Genomic DNA, 20,356 nt, shown 5'->3' with positions numbered 1-20,356 from the left:
ACAGGAAATAGCAGTACAAAATATAATCAAATGTTATCCATAGGGGGTATCCCTGTTGGAAATACCCAAGACGCATATTCATTTTTTCAGGTTATCTTAGAACTGCATTGTTTCACTTTTCTATTTACTTTTAGAATGAGAAATACATTTGAATGATTTGATACATTCAAATAAATAGTATTCAAAGCCTCTTTATATAAGGAATTAGAACCGATACTGCAGAAAGTAATTCAGACCCTTGTAAAGTTTTTTCATTATTCTGATATAAAAGAAATCTATGTTAGTACATAAATTTCCATGCCCTTCATTATTTGCGGTGTGATTCCCTGTGAGCTTCTCACTGAAGTTTGACATGTACATACCAGGTATTTTTGATTTTCCTAGGGGTTTCATACAGTACTGCATTTCTAGGTGTAACCATAAGAGTGATCCAAGTTCAAAGCAGGAGAAGGAAGCCCATCTTTGTCTGAATTTGTCAGAATCATAGTCTTAGGAGACATTGGAACATTAATCTGTCCTTTAAGCCATTTCCCTTATAATGTCTTGGGCTCCAATATCATCCATGGCAATAAGGCACTGTATTAAATAAATATGTATTTAATCTATTGTATTCTTTAACTTGGATGTGTATGGTGGAGTTTTTGAAGCATGTTTGAAAAATATTTATAGTCTGAGTATTTAGGACAAAAATAATTTAAATCTGGTTGTGTTTGATGCAGTAATAAAACCCAGTGTTGATTCTCAGAAAAATGGAGATAAAATCAAAACCAGTTAAAAACATCTGCTAGTTTGGCTAGTGTTGGGATGCATATTTTCTAATGAACAAAAAATGCATTGTGTGTGAAATTTGGCTTAATTGGTAATAATTTATATAAAAAGGTGCTTTCTTTCCCCATTTCCTCACTTTCCCCCTTTCTTCTCTTTCCCATCACTTTATCCCCCTTCTTCTTTTACCCTTCTTTTATCCTCCTACCTTTTTTTCCTTCCTTTCCTCCACCTTTTCACTGAGTTTTACCCCTGCCTTTCCCCCCTTCCCCTCTTCTACCCTTTCTCTCTCCCTCTCTCTCTGAATTTTTTTCTATAAACATGGAAAATTCTCCATCTCTTCCCATGTCTGAGCAAGATAAATGAACCAATTTAAAATATTTTCCATGCTTCATCTGTCCACTCCAGAAGCTGTCAATGAGCTTGGATTGGGAGCTTTCATGCCAATAGTCTGCAGTGAACAGTTGTAATATTTTGAAATAAGAATGTTGTTTCCATGGCAAACTTGGAATGCTTTGCAGCTATGCTGACATCCACATACTTTTGGGTTTATGCAAGAAGGATGATACTTTCTTAACCAAAGAAAGTATACGATACTTTCTTAACCAAAAGGTAATTTGCTTACATGTCCACAATAAAGATATCATACTGTTCTTTTATTTATTTTATTCTCTTGAGGAAAGTAACAGGGAAAAAATTAAAGATGGAGGGGTGAAAACCATTTTAAATACAATGGGTTCTGCATTTCTGCCAATAATTATTTTTACCAGTAAGTATATTAACAACTAATATGTTTCAGTCTAGAGAGAACAATGATTTGTTGAATTTTTATAATGGCTAAATACTCTACTAAGGCAAGACTCCCTCTTCTGCATCTGATTCTCTGAATATTTACCTAGTGAAGTTAGTACAGAACTTAGAAATGAAGGAAACATTTAGAAATAGCTTTCTATTTCTGAGATACTACAACTGATTCATTTTAGATTGTAGAATTTTTATAAACTTCTTATACTTAATCCATTTTAATATGTCTTAAAAATATACATTTTCAGTGCTGCCTTATCACTTTTGTCTGTTCAAATTTTCTGGTTAGGTATAATGTTAACATCAACTCCGCTGAAAAACAGGTTTTAACTTTTGGGTAAAAGCTTCAGAAATAATATTTTCTTTGTGAGCTATGGAGTCATAGCTCATAAAGAAAGCTTTTTATGGCTGAAAAGTAAACTTTCTGTGATACAGTACATGTTAAACTTATGTGTGCCTTGACCCCTCCTCAAGCAAAAAAAACCCAAACAACAAGAATGAATAAAAGAAGCCCACACCAAACAAAAAATACCCCATACAGCTGTAACTCTGAAATAGCCCTCTGTTCCAAATTTTGACTTATTTGGTTGTTTATATGCTATTTTTAGTCCCTTGAAATTGCACTACTCACATTTGCTTGATTTACTGTAGAGATGACAGGTATTTCATGGCCAGTAACATAAGTACACTAAATGTTTTTACTTACTCTAATTGTCTGTAAGTGTAGTCTGTCCACAGCAGCTTCCCTTCAACAGAGAGCAACTTGACAGACAGCTGTGGCCTCATTCAGTGTGCTTCACAAGCACAATATTTTCCTTCCCAGAGGCAAAGTGCATTCACCTACATAATTGGCCGTGACCCCTTCTCGCCCAGAGGACATATACTGAAGTCCATTCCTGTCTTCTAATCTTTTAAGTTGCAAAGCAGCACATTACTGTCATGCTAGTAGATAGAAGGAGTTTTGATATGTGTGCTTTTATTGTCATCAGAGGTTTCTTTTTGAGCCTGACAAAGATTCTTGTTTCTGAGCATTGAAACTTGTGTATCTTAAATTCTGTACGATTGTCTCTTTAGTATTACTGGTGTTTTTTGATGTCTGTGTGGAAATACATTTTTAGTTTATGGATATTACCATACTGACTTGCCATTCTCAAAAGGATAGTTTATTAGATGGTGGTAACTTTTTTTGATAGAAACTGTCTTTGCATTTCTTCATTTCATAAATTCTTTTTGGGATATTGCTATTTGGGATATTGCATTTCTTCATTTCATAAATTCTTTTTGGGGTATTCTATTGGGATATTTTGGGATATTTTATATTGAAAGAATATAATCCTTTCAATGCTGCATCTTGGAGGTCTAATTTAAATTGCTATCTTACTAGAATGGCAAATTTCTGTGGTTTTGGATGTGTTTATATGAAATACCATAATGCAATTATTAAAAAATAAAGGATGTAGAAACAGTGCTGATTTCTGTACTATGTATAAATAAGGATGTTACTCAGAGCAATGCTTTGTATTAAATGGCAGCTCATGAAGAATGGGAGCCTGAAATGGCCATACAGGCTCTTAAAGTTCTGGATTCATTGTCTGTTAAAGACTCTTCTGAGTTGGCAAATTCTAGATGTCTTCTCTAAATACTTTGTGTAGCCATGATCTATTTTATGTGGAATCTGTTGCTTTTGAAATTGAATAATACAAAGTTTGCCACTGGAATTTAGCTTGATTGACTTTGCAGGAAAACCAGTGAGGATCATGATGGAGAAGTTAAGCATGAATCAACAGTGTGCCCTTGCAGCAGGGGACAGACTGCATCCAGGCCATGATTTATAATAGCGCAGCTATGAGGCCCAGGGTATTGATCCATCCTTCCCTTTTATTTGACTTTTGTTAAGACAGTACCTGGTCCGCCTTTTATTGACATATGGGAACAAGTCCAATGAAAGGTCACTGTGATGGTCGGGTCTGGAGCACATCATGTGTACAGAGGGACTGAAGAAACTGGGTGTGTTCAACCTGGAAAAGAGACACCTTATTGCAAAGATTTCACTGCTGCTTATACTGAGTTAGTCAGAGGATACAGGCAAGAGGGAGAGGGATGCTTGTTGGAGGTGCGTGGTGGTAGCTTGAGAGGCAAATAACACAAATCAGAACATGGTAAATTCCAGTGTTGGGAAAAGATTTTTTTATTATGAAAGGTGATAACTGAACACTTGAACAGGTGCCCAGCAAGGTTCAGGGAACTTTGTCTTTGTAGATGTGCAGAAGTCAGCTGGATGGGCCTTATGTAACCTGATTTAGGTCTGCCTTGTCAGTGTTGTTCTACATGAGCTCTGGAGCTCCCCACCAACCTCCATTATTACTTGGAATGTTTTTTCCCTTGTTTTGCACAGTTGTTTTGTCTCTCTGCCACACAGTGGGGTTTAGAAGTGTGTGACTGAATGACTATAGTGCAGAAAAAAACCTGGACTTGACCATTGCCTTAAATTCCAATAATGCCTATAGGAATCAGCTGGAAAAAGTGCAGTTAAATTATAATAGTGGGGATGCCTGGAGGCTGCAGCAGTGAGGCAGTGAAATGATGCCTCATCACCTTTTCAGCCTAAATGGCATTTCACAGCTTGTCAGATATTTTAGCCTTAGTGTAAATGGTGAATCTATTCAAACTAGTCTATGCAAATCGGAAGGAAAGTTTTAATAAAAAGGTTTTCTTCCTGAAGAATAAAGAAAAGGAGATTCTTTCCAACCTCCTGTATTAATCTTCTTGAAATTTTGCCCTTCCAATACTACTAGCATCAATCATTTCTTGTTCATTTGTTCATTTCAGGATGCCTGAAAGGTGCCCTGAATACAGGCACAGTGCTTCTAAAAAAATCTTTTTAATCCTGTGAGTGTGTTATAGTACAATCTGGAGGATAAAAGGGTGAAAATCATGAGGAAAAAAGCCCTCAAGATCTGCAACATTTTAAACCTACAGAGGAAGAAACATTGCCTGGAAAAAATATTTGATTTGTCTCTAATAAAAATGTGTGCAAAAAATACATGACTACGTAAAAACTACAATTAAGATAAAATCTTGAGAGGCTCCTTATAAACTTTGGGTTCATAGTCACATATTACTATTTCTGAGAGCGGGTGTGTATGAAGCGAATAAAAGAAGAGTTTGGATGACTAAATTTTCAGTGTCACCTGATGTATATGAATCTGGAAGAAAGAGGCATTTATTTTTGTGTTCAGTGAATACGTGCTAGCAGAATATTCCCTATGTATATAGGGATTCTTCTTTTTAAAGAAGGTGTTGGTGATTGAATGTTTTCTGTTTAGTACTTGTAAATAAAACTGAGGAGATAATAGAGGTATGTTTATATGGTATTTTCATCAGTAGATCTCTGGGGTAGGATTGGAGACATCTCAAGTACTTTCAGAGTATCTCTGACAGTGTAGAGTGCTAATGGTACTGCTCTATCCTGAAAAAAAGTAGGGACTTAATGGCAGTGCTTGGTGTTGGAATGTTGTTATGAATTTGAGAACTTCAGGAATACTGAAAATAAATATACAGCAGTTTATTTCTCAAGATATGGCATAGCCATAGATATGGTGATTGTGAGACCACAGCTGAAGCTCTAACAGGGCCTTTTATTTCTTACTTTTTGCCTCACAACACTTGTTTTACCAGGTACTGAGACTGCCTAATGTATCACAGAAGCACAAACCCTTTCATGTACTTTCAAAATAAGTACTTCTTCACCAAGTGTTTTGTTTTCTTTGATTCTTTTTCTTTCTCTTTTAACCTGCTGTTTAATGACTTTCAGTCACACAATCTATGCTTCAGAAGAAACCAGATTTTTCTCACCTCTGCACTATATTTTTGTCTTCCCTCTCCTGTTAATTAAAAACTATTATTATCTTAACGGTTTGGTTGAAATAATTGATGAATACTGTATTTATATGTGTTGGGAAGTCCTGGTAGTTTTTTATCAGCTGTTAAAATTGTATTTTGAATCGTGTGTATCTGTCTCGATTTCAACATCTTTTCATGTTTACTTCAAAATTAAACAACTTATAAGTTCATTCATTGAGAGTAGACCCAAAACAACATTATCACAGAGTTACTAGAGAATAGGATTACTGTCTCTAATTGCTGCTGATGCATAAGTGTTATGTTTACTTCTCTGCTGAAATTTACAACTAAAAGAATTTTGCCTACATCTAGATAATGTCTGCCATCTTTAATTTGCCATAGCCCCATACTATAGGCAGACTTACTGAATAGTAAGAAATCACAAATCGCTTTCTACAAGCTCTAGGGCTTTTCCCCCTGAGGTACTGGTTGTTATGTTTGAAATACCAGAGGGATGCAAAATAGTCTCTTGTTACTTTCTATAACAACATTCCTAGTTAATTTTATATAACTGTCTGAACATGCTGAACGATGAAGTAGAATATATCTTGTAACAAACTCTTTCTTCACATGTTCTGATGCTGTCAGTTTCATAGTTCCAACACTCATCTTGGTTTAAATTAATTAGGAATAAAGGGAAACATAAAATGTAAAAACAGTAATGAGTTTGTTTCCATAGAAACATACCATGCTCTCTGCCAAAATTAAGTGCTGACTTTGTATTCTAAAAGATAGTTGTGCAGACAACATGTGCTCACTGATCTGCAGATAATGTGTCAAATGTCTTCATCGTATTCATCTTCTGACTGTGCTACGCATCGTTAACAAATCTTTGTGCCAGTACCTTGCTGCCAACCCTTGCTGTAATCTTTGTCACTTTTATTCCATGTTCTGGCTTTGGAATGGAGAAGGAAAAGATTAGTTTCACTGTGCATTTTATATTGTAAGTCTCGGGTTATAACAGCTGATAAGCTTGTGAACCTCCTTCTGCCAATATTCTCTGTAAAATCTTTGCTCTGTTAAAAATCTATGCGTATCTATGGGTAGTATTGCTTACAGTAGGGCTGACTTTTCAGATCTAGGGTGTGGTTATACATAGTAGCAATTTTTGCTTGTCTGGTAGTATAAATTCTGAAGCAAAGTAGGCTTATTATAAAATGAAGATATGATAAAACAGACATTATAGAAAAAAAGAGGTAATTTTTCATTAATTTTCTAAATTTTTCAGTAGTGTCTTAGTATTTCAAATGATACATAGAAGGCAGAAAGCCAGCAAATATATAAAAGAGGGTGAGAATATACAAATCAGTTACTGACTAGTAGTTACTAACCATCTGCAGCAGCACCAGCAGTAGCAGAACTCTATGGAATGATTTTTAGTAATATTTGAAAATCTAGTAATTTTTTGAGGCTCTCTTGAAATAGCTTCTTTTTGTAGTATTTAATGCTTTACTACAGTGAACTCCTTCATGTAAGTAATTTTGATTGCCAAGACATAGAGATAATTTTGGGGAGAAATTAGTACTCAAAATTGTTTCCTAAAATCCATCCCTGGCTTTTTGCTGTGACCTTAGCTTGTGCTTATTTTCATAAATCCTTCCATCAGAAAACACTGCTACTGTGATTAATTCATGATCCTTTTAGGGACTGGAATTTTATTTGCAAATACCACTCTTTTTGAAGGAAGCAATTTCTAAATCTTTAAATAAGGATGCATAAAAATTATTATAAAAGTTACCAGTGGGCTGTCTTTTGCAAAATGCTGACATCCGGTTTCCTCAAGCTTGTTCTTTAAAATCCATTCTGTTTATAGATTTGCAGACTATTAACATTAAAGAGCTATTACGTGATGATGAAATTCATTTGCAGCAGAATATTTTTCTTTTGGGGGGCAAAAAGAGGTCATTTCACAATCTAGAAAATTGCAGTAGATTGTTCTGTCCTATATTTTTAAATATCCAGTTATATAAACAATTTTATTTATTCTCCAATTCATTTTGCGTCTGGATCTCTGATTGAGATTGCTCCTCAGTCTCTGCTTTGCACTAATATCTAGCAATCATTAAATCAAAATTACAATCTTCCTAGCTGTCTGGAATTGCTTTAGCTGGTAGGAACAGCTGTAGTTTCAAGCTACTGAAAAACTGTCATTTGGGCATTGAATTTGCATTATTGTATTTTAGAAAATGTGTTCGTGGTATGTCAAGTTTGTTCATTTCAAAAGTAGCAAACTTACATACCTAAATACAAGGTTAGCCCTGAGAGAGAAGTGTTTAGACCTTTTGATTTGCAGGAATAGTTTGGGATTGGTTCTATTCTATATGATTCCTTCATATTACAAACTTATGGAAGTCAGAATTCAGGAAGAGCTGGGGGGAGAGTGAAACCTCAGTCTTCACAGCCAGTAGTTCCCTTTCTTCTCTTGAGATTCTGTTGTCTTTTTCCTTTGGTCACTTTCAGTGGGATTGTTGTAATTCTTTATTTTTTGTACATTTTTGTACAGTTTACTACTTATAGCTAATAAACAATTCGGTATGTAGTTCAGCTGATATTCCAAAATCTATGCAAAACAGATTTTTTATAGCTTGCTCTACTTTTGGTTTATGTGTTTTGATTTTATTTATCAATTAATGTGGATTGAGTATTCAATGTATAGTTTCAGATATGAAGGGGCTTTTTCTCTTACATCTGGATGGGGGGGCCATGTTGTCATAATAAAGTTATGCAAGATGTAGTTTTGCTTGAACACTGGACTTTTATGTGTACTTTTAAAAATTCGTGACTCAGTTTGAGAGTCATTGTAAAGCTGAGATATATCTGCATCACCCTCAGTATCATGCTTGTAAAAAGAACACAGCATCTTACATAAAACAAGAAACATATTTCTTTATTTGCAAATTTATTTCCTGCATTCTTGAAAGAAGAATGGTTTTCTTAGTTCTTCTGGTATTCTTTAAGCACAGGGAGGTATTTTTTTATTTTCCTACAGGTACAGTAACATTTTTCCATCTGTTCATATCCATGATTTAATCCTTTTGATATCTGAAGAGTATATGAGTGTAGCACAAAAGATTAATGTGGGTTTGGAGTTAACTGATATAACAATTACCTTGCTTGTATTGCCAGTGAGATAGATTTATTGCATGTTAAAATGGGAATTTTTTCACTTTCATCATGCAAACTTTGGTCTGCATTCACAGAAATACTTATGACCAAGCAGTGTTCCTTTTATATGAGTTAATTTGAAGCAACTTTACTCTTCATCAAAATTACACCAACATGACTGAAATAAGAATATAGTCAATAGTAATTGGACAGCTTGTTTTTTAATAATTATTTTGTATTTTAATAACTATTTTCAGTACTTTCAAGCTGAAACTCTGAAAAGCATTGTGAGAAATGTTTTCTCATACTATGCCAGTTCATTAGACATGTTCTTATTAAGTTCTCTTACAGGGAGGGATGAAGTTTTACTCTAATTTCTGAGGATTGGCTATGGCTATGTCATTTAATTTGTTGCATAGATGTCAGTTTTCCTGACTACATTTCCAGCTTCCCTTTCAGCATTTCTTACTGACTTGTGTAATATTGCTCTTATTTTTTGCAGCTTTTCTTCTTCTGCAAAGTAGTAAACTTTAAAATATTAATTTAGAAGAGCAGTTGTATGTATATGGAGTTGAAGCTTTACTCACATAGTGTAGTTTTGGATTTTTGCATTTCCCAAGGTTTTATAATACTTCACTAAGATACAGGAGAAACTTACAACCACAGTTTAACGTTTACATATTTGCTCCCTTGTGCATATGCAGCCAGTAATTTAAGGGGACCAGCATTTCCTGCTCTACTGTTACAGTTTTTTGGTTAACACTAGCTGAGCTGTACTTTATTCCTTTTTCTCATTCTCTGCATTTTGTTTGAACTGCATTTTCAGGGTGTTTATTTCAGAACACATATGGAATTTTTTTGTGTGCGGTCTTGTTCATGGGGTTTTTTTGCTTGGTTGTGTGATTGTTTGTGGTTGTGGTTGGTTGTTTTTTTCTTTGTTTTGGGGTTTTTTAATATTCATAAGTGCTTTGGTTTTTCTTCTTCCATTAATCTGATTGTTGACTTTGTGTATATCTGTATGAAAAAGCATACAAGAGGACTTCTGTTATTTATATGAACTCAGTATCTAGGTACTACACATACTAGATTTCAGTTGTATTTTCTATCTGGAATTTCCACTTACTAGGTTCTGAATACATATATATAAAAGAAATCTCTAAGCTCCCTTGGAAAACAGTTACTCCACCTACCTGAAAATGATCTCATTTGCACATGAATACAAACACACAACAAGATGTTAGCCCATGATCGAAATTTCTGAAACATTTCTTTTAATGGCAAATCGTCTTTACCTCTTACTAGTCTTTAAACCCAGTGGTGCTACAGTAGAGCTGAATTCAGGTCCTTTTAGTGAGTGATAGCTAAAATTTTTCCCTAAGTTCAGAGGCACTACTCTTAATTTCTGCTTGTGCAAAGCCATGCAGGCAGTTCACTTTCAAAGGGTGAAGATGGGGGCCGAATTTGAAGAGTTCACATTCAGAGTAATACAGGAACTAGAACCAGTGAGCTTGACAGGGCTAGCCCTTACCAAAAGTATTATTTCTGTCACAAACTGCATGCCAGACGCCATTGAAACTATTTAAGTGCTGAATTATACAATAAAATTTCTTACGGTTTTATGCAGAATATGAAAATCAAGAAACAATGGAGAATAAGTTCTTTGGTCACCTCTGAATAAGAATTAGATGTGAGTTAACAGTAAACACTTTGAATTACTAATCATGCAGTAAAAACACCCCAAAATTATTTTTACTTATGTTCTCAACATAGGCAAATGAGTGTATTTAGCAATTTGGTGGGCAGCAAATTTAGAAGAAATGGAAGTAAGCAATATTCTGAGTATGTTTTATTGAATTTATTGTTTTGTGTCATTGCATAAAATGTGTGTTTATAATAGCTGAGATAATTTCATGAACATCAATAGCATTTGTATTTTTGTTAGCCACGATGATAGATATCAGAGGATAATTTTCATATGTGATACAAAACAGTTGTCCATAGAAGTTACTGAAGTAATTATTCTACCTAGTATGCTTGTTAATGCCTTGTGGTGGCAAGGTACAGTTCGTCTTGTACTGCCTTTTTTAGTATATTAGAACTTACTAGTCAGACTTAGTTCATGTAGCTTATATCCCTTTGTCTTCTTTTCCTATTGGCTCACTACTTGTGCCACTTACACAATAGTGACATTGTTTTGATGTGGTCTTCTTTTTGACAAAAGGGAAAAAAACCCCAGTGTGTCTTGATACCAGTAAGGCTGTTGACATGATGTTTGAATATATGACATGAGGAAATACAGCCTACTGTATTGACATTATGTTAAATACTCAACCAATGAAAACCAGGATAAAAAATAAAAATGGTCTTAGGAACAGCCTTCAGCTGTAGAATTACTCAAGGGCTTGAAATAAAGAAAATGTCTCTAACTTAGAAGCAATTTATCCTCTGTAACAGGCTATCTGAGGATGTTGTAGAAACTGTTTGCTGAATGTGTTAGATTAGCCATTTTACAAAACATATATATTTAGTCTAGCTTCATAGTGGGGAGTTAAGTCAAATGATACGTGGAAGTCCTGTTTAGCCTGACATTTCAGTTGGACCTATTATCTTTATTTTTGAGTTTTGTTGTTGTTTTTAGTCAAATAATGTAAAGGGTTTTTGATTTATGAATTTTAGGAGGAGTAGGTTAATTTTCAGAGTATGGAATTTAAAATTAAACTTTTAAATATCTATCTGTCTATCTAGCTCTGTGCTTTCTTGCTGTAGCATTGGAACACATTTAGATAAAAAGGCAAAAATGCTATATATTAATTATATTACTAAGTTGCCTTGTAATTAGTAATTCCTGTTCCTTTCACTGTGTATATTGCAAGATAAAAAATGTATTCATTTGATCACCAATAATTTTTTGGCCTTTGAGTTACTTGCCGGAGTCATTGAAGTTGGAGTAATTCAGAAAATATTCTGTTTATTTTGCTCCTACAGAAATGTATCTTCTGCAGGCACAGAGTTAAGAAAATCTCTGGTGCCTGCATTCAGTGTTCATATGGACGCTGCCCAGCATCCTTCCATGTTACCTGTGCCCATGCTGCAGGAGTGCTGATGGAACCTGATGACTGGCCATATGTTGTCTACATCACATGTTTCAGGCACAAGATCAACCAAAATGTGGTAAGAAATACATTTTCTTATTTGTTAAAAAATGGAATTGCAGAATTAAAGTATGTTTCCAGAGAAAATGGAGGAGAAAATCCACACTAAGTATTATCATAATTCTATCTATCATACTTTCATGCATAGCAATCTTTTACAGCTTGAAGGTTTTTCGTTATGCTGTTACCTGGCAGAAGTTATACCTGATATGCCTAACATGTTTTTTAATTTAAAGTCCTTGTTGAGTATATTGTTTTGACAGCTAGAACAAATCTCTGAGTTCTCTGTTTTGTTAACCTGAAGTGTATTATAAATACCCAGATCACAATATCTTGCGAATACTCACAGATCTTGTGAGATAATGGATGTGGTGTATATATAAAATCTTTGTTCTGCAGCCAAAGAGTCTCTTGAAAATATTCAATTATAATTATTCTGTCATCTGGCAAAGTAACACTGGCACGCCATGAAAATTCATGTTATGACTGCCTTTTTATTTCTATTATGTGCTGAGGAAGAGCCTTTAATTTTAGATGAGACACAATCGAGAATTAGTTTAGTGTCTTTTACTTGAATAAATGGTTAGTATCTCAGTTAAGAGAGAACTTACACTATTCAGCTTGGGCTTTTAAAGCTGTATTTTGCTTCCTAGCATACCAGAAGGATTTAACATAGTCTTAGTAAGGAAAAAGCTTGGAAAGCTAGTCAAGTTGCAATTTTTTTTTCTTCTCTATGCATTAGAAATGAAAGGCATAAACCCAGGTAATGTCTGTATCATAGATGTTGGTCTCTCAAGAGCTTGTCAGTGAATCATTGGTCTTAATGACAAGACTTAATAAGACTACTGAAGGGTAGGATTTCTTCCAAGTGTACTAAATTATAATGCCTCCCAACTAGAGTAACCAGTCCTGAGTATTCAAGCTTCAGGTGACATTTTTAAAAGGGATACATATTGTTCATCCCTGTTTAAAATTTCCATAGAATTGTTATTTTTTATAATACTTTTGTTTTCCAAAATGAACACATTAAACCAGCACACTTAATGTGGTTTTAATTTCTTGCAAAAGTTTCCCAAGAAAATGAGTTTGGTTTGAAAAACAAACAAACTTAAACTTCTATCTGTACAGGCAACTTAAGATACTGTACTTGGGGTTTTTGAAAAAAAAAAAATTGGTTGAAAATTACTAGATTAAATTCATGGCCAGTAAAAATAGGGCCAACATTTCTCAAATGTTTTCTAGTATATTTTTGAGACAAGTCTTTATAATCTAGGTAGTGGGATTTGCATCAGTCCCGTAAATTCCATGCTTTCTTAGTGATTTTCTTGACCTATATTAGGTAGTTTAGAAGAAAAGAAACCCCATCAACTATGGAAAAAAACAGGATTTTGTATGGCTATTGTTTAGGAGATTGTGTGAAGGACATAGAAAGTGTTTTGGAATTAGACTATTACATCCTTTCATGAAACTCAGCACTAACTTTTTTGAAAAGATTCACTATTATTACCCTTTTTTCCCCCCGCTGGCTCAGCTAAAAGTCAGGTTTGCAGAAGAGAAATAAAAGTTATGCTTTTGTGTTTCCAATTGGGCCAAAATTTGGAAAGAGCAGATATTTTGTTAAAGAATGTTTTTCTGTAAAATTCTTATCTTACTCCTCAGACAAAGGAGATTGCCATATGTTTTTAAATGCTTGGGTTTATACTCTATCTTTTGGATAATTAATCTAATCATGTCTTTAAGCCTTCAGAAGTTTTCTCACCATTGCTTCTCTTGTTATGCTTTTCTTAGCTTTTAGCTGTTCCTTCATGCAGAAATAACATTGCTCTTCACCATTAGGCATAGCAATGTATCTTACTTCTAATCAACTTTTTTTTTTGCCTGTTGTTTCAGTTTCCTTGCTTAGAAGCAGAACAGGAAATGATGCAGACTGAAATATTATACTCACTTAGCAAATTTTTACAGGAGTCAAATAGATTATCTTGTCAGTATGAAAAAAAATCTCTCTGGTATTGAGCAGAAAACATTGTTCATAAAGCAAGGACACTATTATTTCTCCTATTTCAAGGAAAAAATTTAAAATGGTCTGATTTTTTATTAATATAGACTCTAAATATTGTATCTAAATGCTCAGTGACTACCTTTGTCTACTAACTTGGTGTTTGCTGCTTTCTTCAAGTTTAAAATAAAAAAAAAAAATGAACAAAAAATCCAAAAACTCAACAATCAAAGTATGACTTCTGGGCACTAGGAAAAATTGTGGCATATACCTATAGTGGTATTTTATATGTGAATGAATGAGGGTTTTCAACAAAAAAGGCCTACCTAAACAGATAAATGTGTATTATTACTATTACTAGCGGATCTCTTCACCCCGAGCAAGGGCATATTGTAGTGAGGATGTAGAATATGCATCCAACTTATTTATGACTGTGAACTCAAGCAAAATTTTTCAACATACATTCATAAGCCTTTTTCACTGGGGATCAGGTTCTGTATTGTCTTCAGTATTTTAGAGTGCCTTTTTGTTGTCAGTCATTGAAAACACTGGTGGGGTCTTCTGAAGAAAAATCCTCAAAGAGAAAATCAAAAGGGAAAACAATAATCCTTGAATTCATCTGACGCTGCCAAATGAAGTAAATCAGAACTGGAGTTTTTAAATGTTTATATGACTTTCCAGAAGTATTTTTCCATGTTCATAGACTCAAAACTAAGCCTACCTCTTATATTTGCTGAAGGTATAGCTTTAGAAATAACACAAAAATTTGCTAGCAGAACAGTTTTTCTATATGAAGTGTTTTGGGTGCTTGCTGTCATTGCCTATGTTATTTTTTATGTAAATTGGACTGTCAATATGCAAGGACGGCTCTGTGATTTGGTACTTAGAGGTTGTGGTTTGGATTTTTTTTTTCCTTTTTTTCTCCTTGACTGTGCTTGTTTCTGAGCATGAAGCATATCCCTCACACATTTCTGTCATCAAAACTGCAAGAACATGTGGAAGTACAGTTGAGAATAGGTGCTGCAGATGGATTTGTTTTGATTAAAAGAACTCATTCATACACAAAAAAGTGAGAAAAAGAAGGTGAATGCAACTGTTCTAACTGAAAAAAAATAAACCCAACCCCAAAAGATCCATATAAGCCCTGCAGATCAGAGGAAGCCAGCTGGAGACACACCTATACTTCCAGCTATTTCCTTTGGAAACTCTGAACAAAAGGGGCTATCTAGACAGCCCCAGTAACATTTTCGAGAATAACAATGTTTAGAAGAGGCAAAGACAAGAGATGCAAATACCTGCTCTTGCTGGTTTTGGAGCTACTTAAAATTATTTTCTACTATTGTCAGCCAGTTGTTAACCTCTGTAGCAAACAGGGAATGAAGGGATGCTGTCCAGTGAAAGCTGTAGATCCTTTTTCTGTTGAATACCTTAGTGATGGAGTGTCATTGTTTTGTCACTGTCTGCTAACTACTGTCAGCCCCCAAACATCTCAGAAACACTAAGCCACGCCTTCAAAAGGACATGTTATTCAAAAATCATGAGCTAGATTATTTTTGAAATGTCATGAATAATTTCTATGCTGAAATTGGAATTCCAAGGAGTAAACGAGACATGAGATTTAGGTTCCGGTATGGAATAAGTCTCAGATCTTTTAGGATCCTCCATTAAAAACTGTAGCCTGAGAAAGTTTCTAGGTATTTAGATGTACATCAGGTATCTACTTCATGATGTTACTATGAATTCATATTGACATAATTTATGTATTTAAGGCTTTTGTTCCCTGCCATATAGAAAATGAAGGAGAAAGTAATTTTCCCTTTTAAATTTTGAAGTCTGCACACAGAAGGGGAGATTATCTTTCTTTGTATCTGGTTGTTTTCTGTATTTCTGCCACTACCTTAGTTTATTCTTGGCTTTGATACCATTAAAGAAAATCATGCTTTTAAACTACAGCTTTCTCAATAATCTGATAACTACCACAGCTGTTTCTCTAATCTGATAGACTCCTTTATATAACAGCTGTCCTTTCTGATCAAAAAATTGCATTCTTAACGTCAATAAATTGTTAAGATTTTCTGTCAGGAAATGTTTTCTGGGCCATGCAATCAATTACAGATTGTACTTGTGAATATGTTTTTCTGAGAAGTAAATTAAGAATCCTATGAAGATAACATACTAAAAAATAATCTCCTTGAGCTAGAATGCATTTTTGGGTTTTATTACTTTTTCTAATGAGAAATGGCATTCCTTCTCTGAAAATTTTATCATTAAGTCAATCTGCGTTGTCTCTTGAAATATTGTAATTTGCCCTCCATCTTCTCTGAAGAGTTACATCTTCTTTTGGAGAAGATTTAAACTCTCTTTGGGTTTCTGTAGTAGAATACTTTTTCTATTATCTCATAGAAATAAATAAATTAATAGTCTCTAGTCTCTGATCCACCTCTGCCCCCACCAAAAGCCAAATATAGTAAAATAAAAAATTGAAAGATAAATTAACATGTATGTTTACATATGTTTCAAGATTGGATAAAACATGCTTATGGATATTTTATTGCTCCTATGATAATATCAATCAATTGCTATTTATGTAGTTAATTTTTATACTTAGTCTATCTATAGACAGTTAAATTGAGGAAGAAATAATTTTATTATACATACAATGGTTAAATAATTTGTGAGTATGCTGAGAACATTATTTCTAGGTGCGCTTGGAAATGCTTTAGGAACATCATTGAGTTTTACTATCTAAGGTGACTTCAGCTAAATCCTACAAATGTCTGTGACAGGCAGAGCCCTGACACACAGGTGTATAGTGTGTGTGTGTGTGTGTGTATATATATATATATATATATATATATATAAATAATATAAAGGATAATCCTAAACTTACTCCAGCTAATATTAATAAAACTACAATGGGGTGACACAATTTATTGAAGATCCCATTTGCAGTTGGTGACCACCCAGAGATTACATCCCACCAGTGATGATCTGCATTTTGTTTTATTTTTTTGCAGAATTCTGGTTATTTCTTATATATCATGTTGGATACTAATTAAGGTTTTCTCTCTGCTTTTTTGGATTTTCTTCATGGTCTCTAATAGGTAGTTGTTTTACCAGTGTGAGGTCCATTTCAATAGGAGTAGGTGATGGTCTGTGATACATTGTGTAATTGTTTTTAATCAGTTGTTGGGATGTCACTGGGGCCAAATACAAAACATCAAACCTGATAATCTTAACAAAATTACAAATACAAAAATTAGAGTGATTTCTACTAGGCAAAATAGCATCATTGTTACCAATTTTTACAATAGCACAAGCAGTTCTCAAGCACACACACCCTTTATCAGTATATACCAGCACAGTTTTCTGATCAGTGACTGGATGAATCTCTAAGTGGCAAATACTCTGTTCAGTGTCAAAACACACATCTTGACCATTAATAGTATCACCCCCTTCCTGTATGTTCAGAGCTGCTGTTGCCTGCATCCATAACTGTGCTTCAGTATACAACTGAAAGCTAAAGATACATTATCTTGAACTGTACTAAGTGCTTCTACTATTAACTTGTGGTCTTGGTCCCCTGCCTTCTCCCACTTTGGCAGTACTTTTGAAATCTGCCATTGGCTAGTTCCTAATGCCAATAGAGATGACTGTAAGGGCTGCTTCAATTCTGCTAGGCCATCTGCTGCAGTGGCCAGCTTGTTCATCAGTATTTCTGAATCAATTCCATTTAAAACTCCCAATCCTGTTCCTAATGTCTCAGTTAGATCCTTTCTTATTCTGCTCCTGAGGTGTACTTGTCTTTGTAACGATGTTGTTCAGCCTACAGAAGTGGCACAGAATACTTGTACTTGCTATGCCCTTAGTTTTCAGGAGCAGAGAGGTTTAAAAATTATAAATCCCATAAATAGATCCAAGAAGGAAGCCCAATAGTGACAAGAAGTCAGCAGAAAAACAGAAGTCTTCAAGTTTAGGGTGGGTTTTTCCTCTTACTCCAAAGCATTCACTTTACTGCTAATACTCAAAATCTAACTAAAAGAATTGATGCTGTTCTTTATTCTCTTCAATTCTACTGATAAAAATCCAACAGCTGTAGATTTTCCAGATTCTCATAAGGCAGTTTTAAGACTATTATATTGACTGAAAAATTTACTGCCTTTGAAGGTTTCAAAAGCAGTGCTAGGAAATTTGATGATTACTTCAGTGTGGACTGTGTATAAAAGTATTCTTTTACAGTTTATATAAACATTTCTAATAAAATATAGGTATTCCAGTGCACATGCTTCTTACATAACTAGAAATCTTCAACTCTTTAGGTGTAGCCAAACTCACAATAGCTCCCCTTTGCATAAAAACAATGGACCTTTGTTCGATACTGAGTAGTTCAGCTTATGAGAAAGAAGTGCCTTCTGTGTTACTTGGATGAGAAGATACTGATTTTATATTTCCTGGTAAAGAAGGTTGCTTTTAAAGTGGAAGGTTCAAAGGGATACAGTAGTTGGGAGCTGAGATGTTAACAGTTGACTATACGGTGTGAGCTTCCAAGTGATTGCCTTCCTACAAAGTTCCATTGTTTTTATAGTTATAGAATCTGTCAATTAGTTATTGATGTAGAATTTTTGCATAATTTAAAAACCCTGCTAGTCTTCTGATTTATATAATTAGCACTGGAGATTTGTAAGTGAAAAATGAAAAAAAAATATTGTTACTGATATACTATGCATATAACTGATGAAGAATGATCAGTGCTGTTTGAAGCTTTACAGCAAAAACTCTGCACAATGTGGATTAAGAAGTTTCTCACATACACTGCTGTAGACAGCTCTGGCAAGAGCTGGATATGCATTTAGTTATTGCATCTCACTGGGCAAAATTTCATTCTACTATGTGGAATCATACAGGAATCCAATACTTCAAAATCTCATAATTTTAAAAAAATCACAACCATACTCTTGGTTCATCACACCTTATGTCTTCAGAAAAATTCTACAAATTACCCTGCAAACAAAACTAGCAATTTTTTTCTAATTATATGTTATTGATGGAATGCAGAATAGTTTTAAGATCAGTTGCAGAAGTATGCTTTGATGTAACATTCTTCAGATGTCATTTGTTTTCCCACAAAGTGGAGAAATTTTGTAAGTAAAAGAAATTATGTTAACATGATTGAATTAAATTAATTTAATTTGAAGTTTTTATCTTGAGTGCTCAGCAGTTATCAACCCTGTTTTTACACTGATAATTTTTTTATGAATAAGCTGGTATCTTAAATTTATTTTTTCTTTTAAATTCTTCTTTTTTTTCAAGAGAGCTAAAGTATGTGGGAAAGCCATTACAGTTGGGCAGACAGTCATCACGAAACATAGAAATACACGATACTATAGTTGCAGAGTCATAGGAGTGACGTCTCAGATTTTCTATGAAGTCATGTTTGATGATGGCTCCTTCAGTCTGGATACTTTTCCTGAAGACATTGTAGTAAGTACTTTCTCAGATTCCTATTCATTCTCATTTGTTTTCTTGATTTTTTGTTTTGGGGTGGATTTTTGTGGTATTTGATTATTTTTCTTTTTTAAATTAGAGAGTTGGAATCTCTTTAATTAATTCCTATGACTTTGAGAACATAACATCTTAATATTTAGTTCATGTTTGTTGCTTTAACTGCTGAGAATTATTATTTTCTAATGGGCTTCCAAGCTTTGGTTGTTCTAGTCTTTGCCATTTGACCAAATGAATCAAGAATAATCTTAGAAAATCTTTTAATTAAATAAGAAATATGTATTTAATTAAGAATATGAAAGAGGGAATTCCATATATCCTTCTCTGTCACTTAGAGATAACCTGTAAAAATTCCTTGCAGAATAGAAAACTTCTGCTGTAAAGAACAGCTTCTGAAGAACAGTTCTTCAGAATCTGTTTTAACAGCTTGTTTACACTTCCTGATATTTAGTTTGTGAGATTACATTAGTAATGATAAAAATCATTAGGGAAGAGATAGTAGTTTATTTATGTGTACTATAGTGTATTACATTTTCAAAAGGCAACTGAGATTTTGATTTCCCTTATGCACTTACATGAACTACCATGGCTCTCGTAACTGTTGAAAACCACATTGTGCACTTGGCACATATGAGCAAAATTTGCAGCTGGAGAAAGATTCTGTTTCCCTCCATGTTTGCAATGAATACATTGGATGTTAAGCTTTGTGGTGTTCATCAAGTGCCCTTTGACATCTTTCTCATAATGTGACTCTAATACTCATTTACCTTCATGATGCTCTTGAGTCTTTTATATGCTAAGCTAGGACTTTTGGTGTACTTCCTACTAACTTCCAGAAGTAAAAGCCTCCAGGGACCACTGGTAGGCAAAAGTGCTGTTTGTTGCAAGACCACTTTTCACTTAGTCCTGTTCAGTATGTAGTGGGGAAGAGCCTGGCTTACAGAGCAGCGCCAAAGAATGCTGGCTTTGCAGCTCAAGGGATACAACTCCTAGGAGCACTCCACATTTTTCTCCTGTGAAAGTCTTTGAGCTCTTCTGCTTTTTGCAGACCTAGTATTTTCCTGAAAGGAGCATTAACTGACATGTATCAGTAGAAATGATACTGTTGTTCTTAGAAGCTTCTTAGTTA

General features: G+C 34.3%; 1 protein-coding gene across 3 annotated transcripts in view; it reads left to right on the top strand.

The window, feature by feature from the left end:
* Window positions 1-20,356, top strand: part of KDM4C (lysine demethylase 4C) — a 251,603-nt gene that overhangs the window by 206,795 nt on the left and 24,452 nt on the right. For all 3 annotated transcript variants that reach the window (XM_071425053.1, XM_071425054.1, XM_071425055.1), the window contains 2 exons: window positions 11,563-11,748; window positions 19,036-19,206. In XM_071425053.1, coding sequence (XP_071281154.1) covers window positions 11,563-11,748; window positions 19,036-19,206 — 357 coding nt within the window. The remainder of the gene's footprint in view (window positions 1-11,562; window positions 11,749-19,035; window positions 19,207-20,356) is intronic.

This window comes from Agelaius tricolor, unplaced genomic scaffold (assembly GCF_023055355.1).
Source record: "Agelaius tricolor isolate 1412-34295 unplaced genomic scaffold, bAgeTri1.0.p SCAF_4, whole genome shotgun sequence".
Lineage (NCBI taxonomy): Eukaryota > Metazoa > Chordata > Aves > Passeriformes > Icteridae > Agelaius > Agelaius tricolor.
Note: the sequence above shows the minus strand (reverse complement) of the source record. Positions and strands in the feature narration are given on the sequence as shown.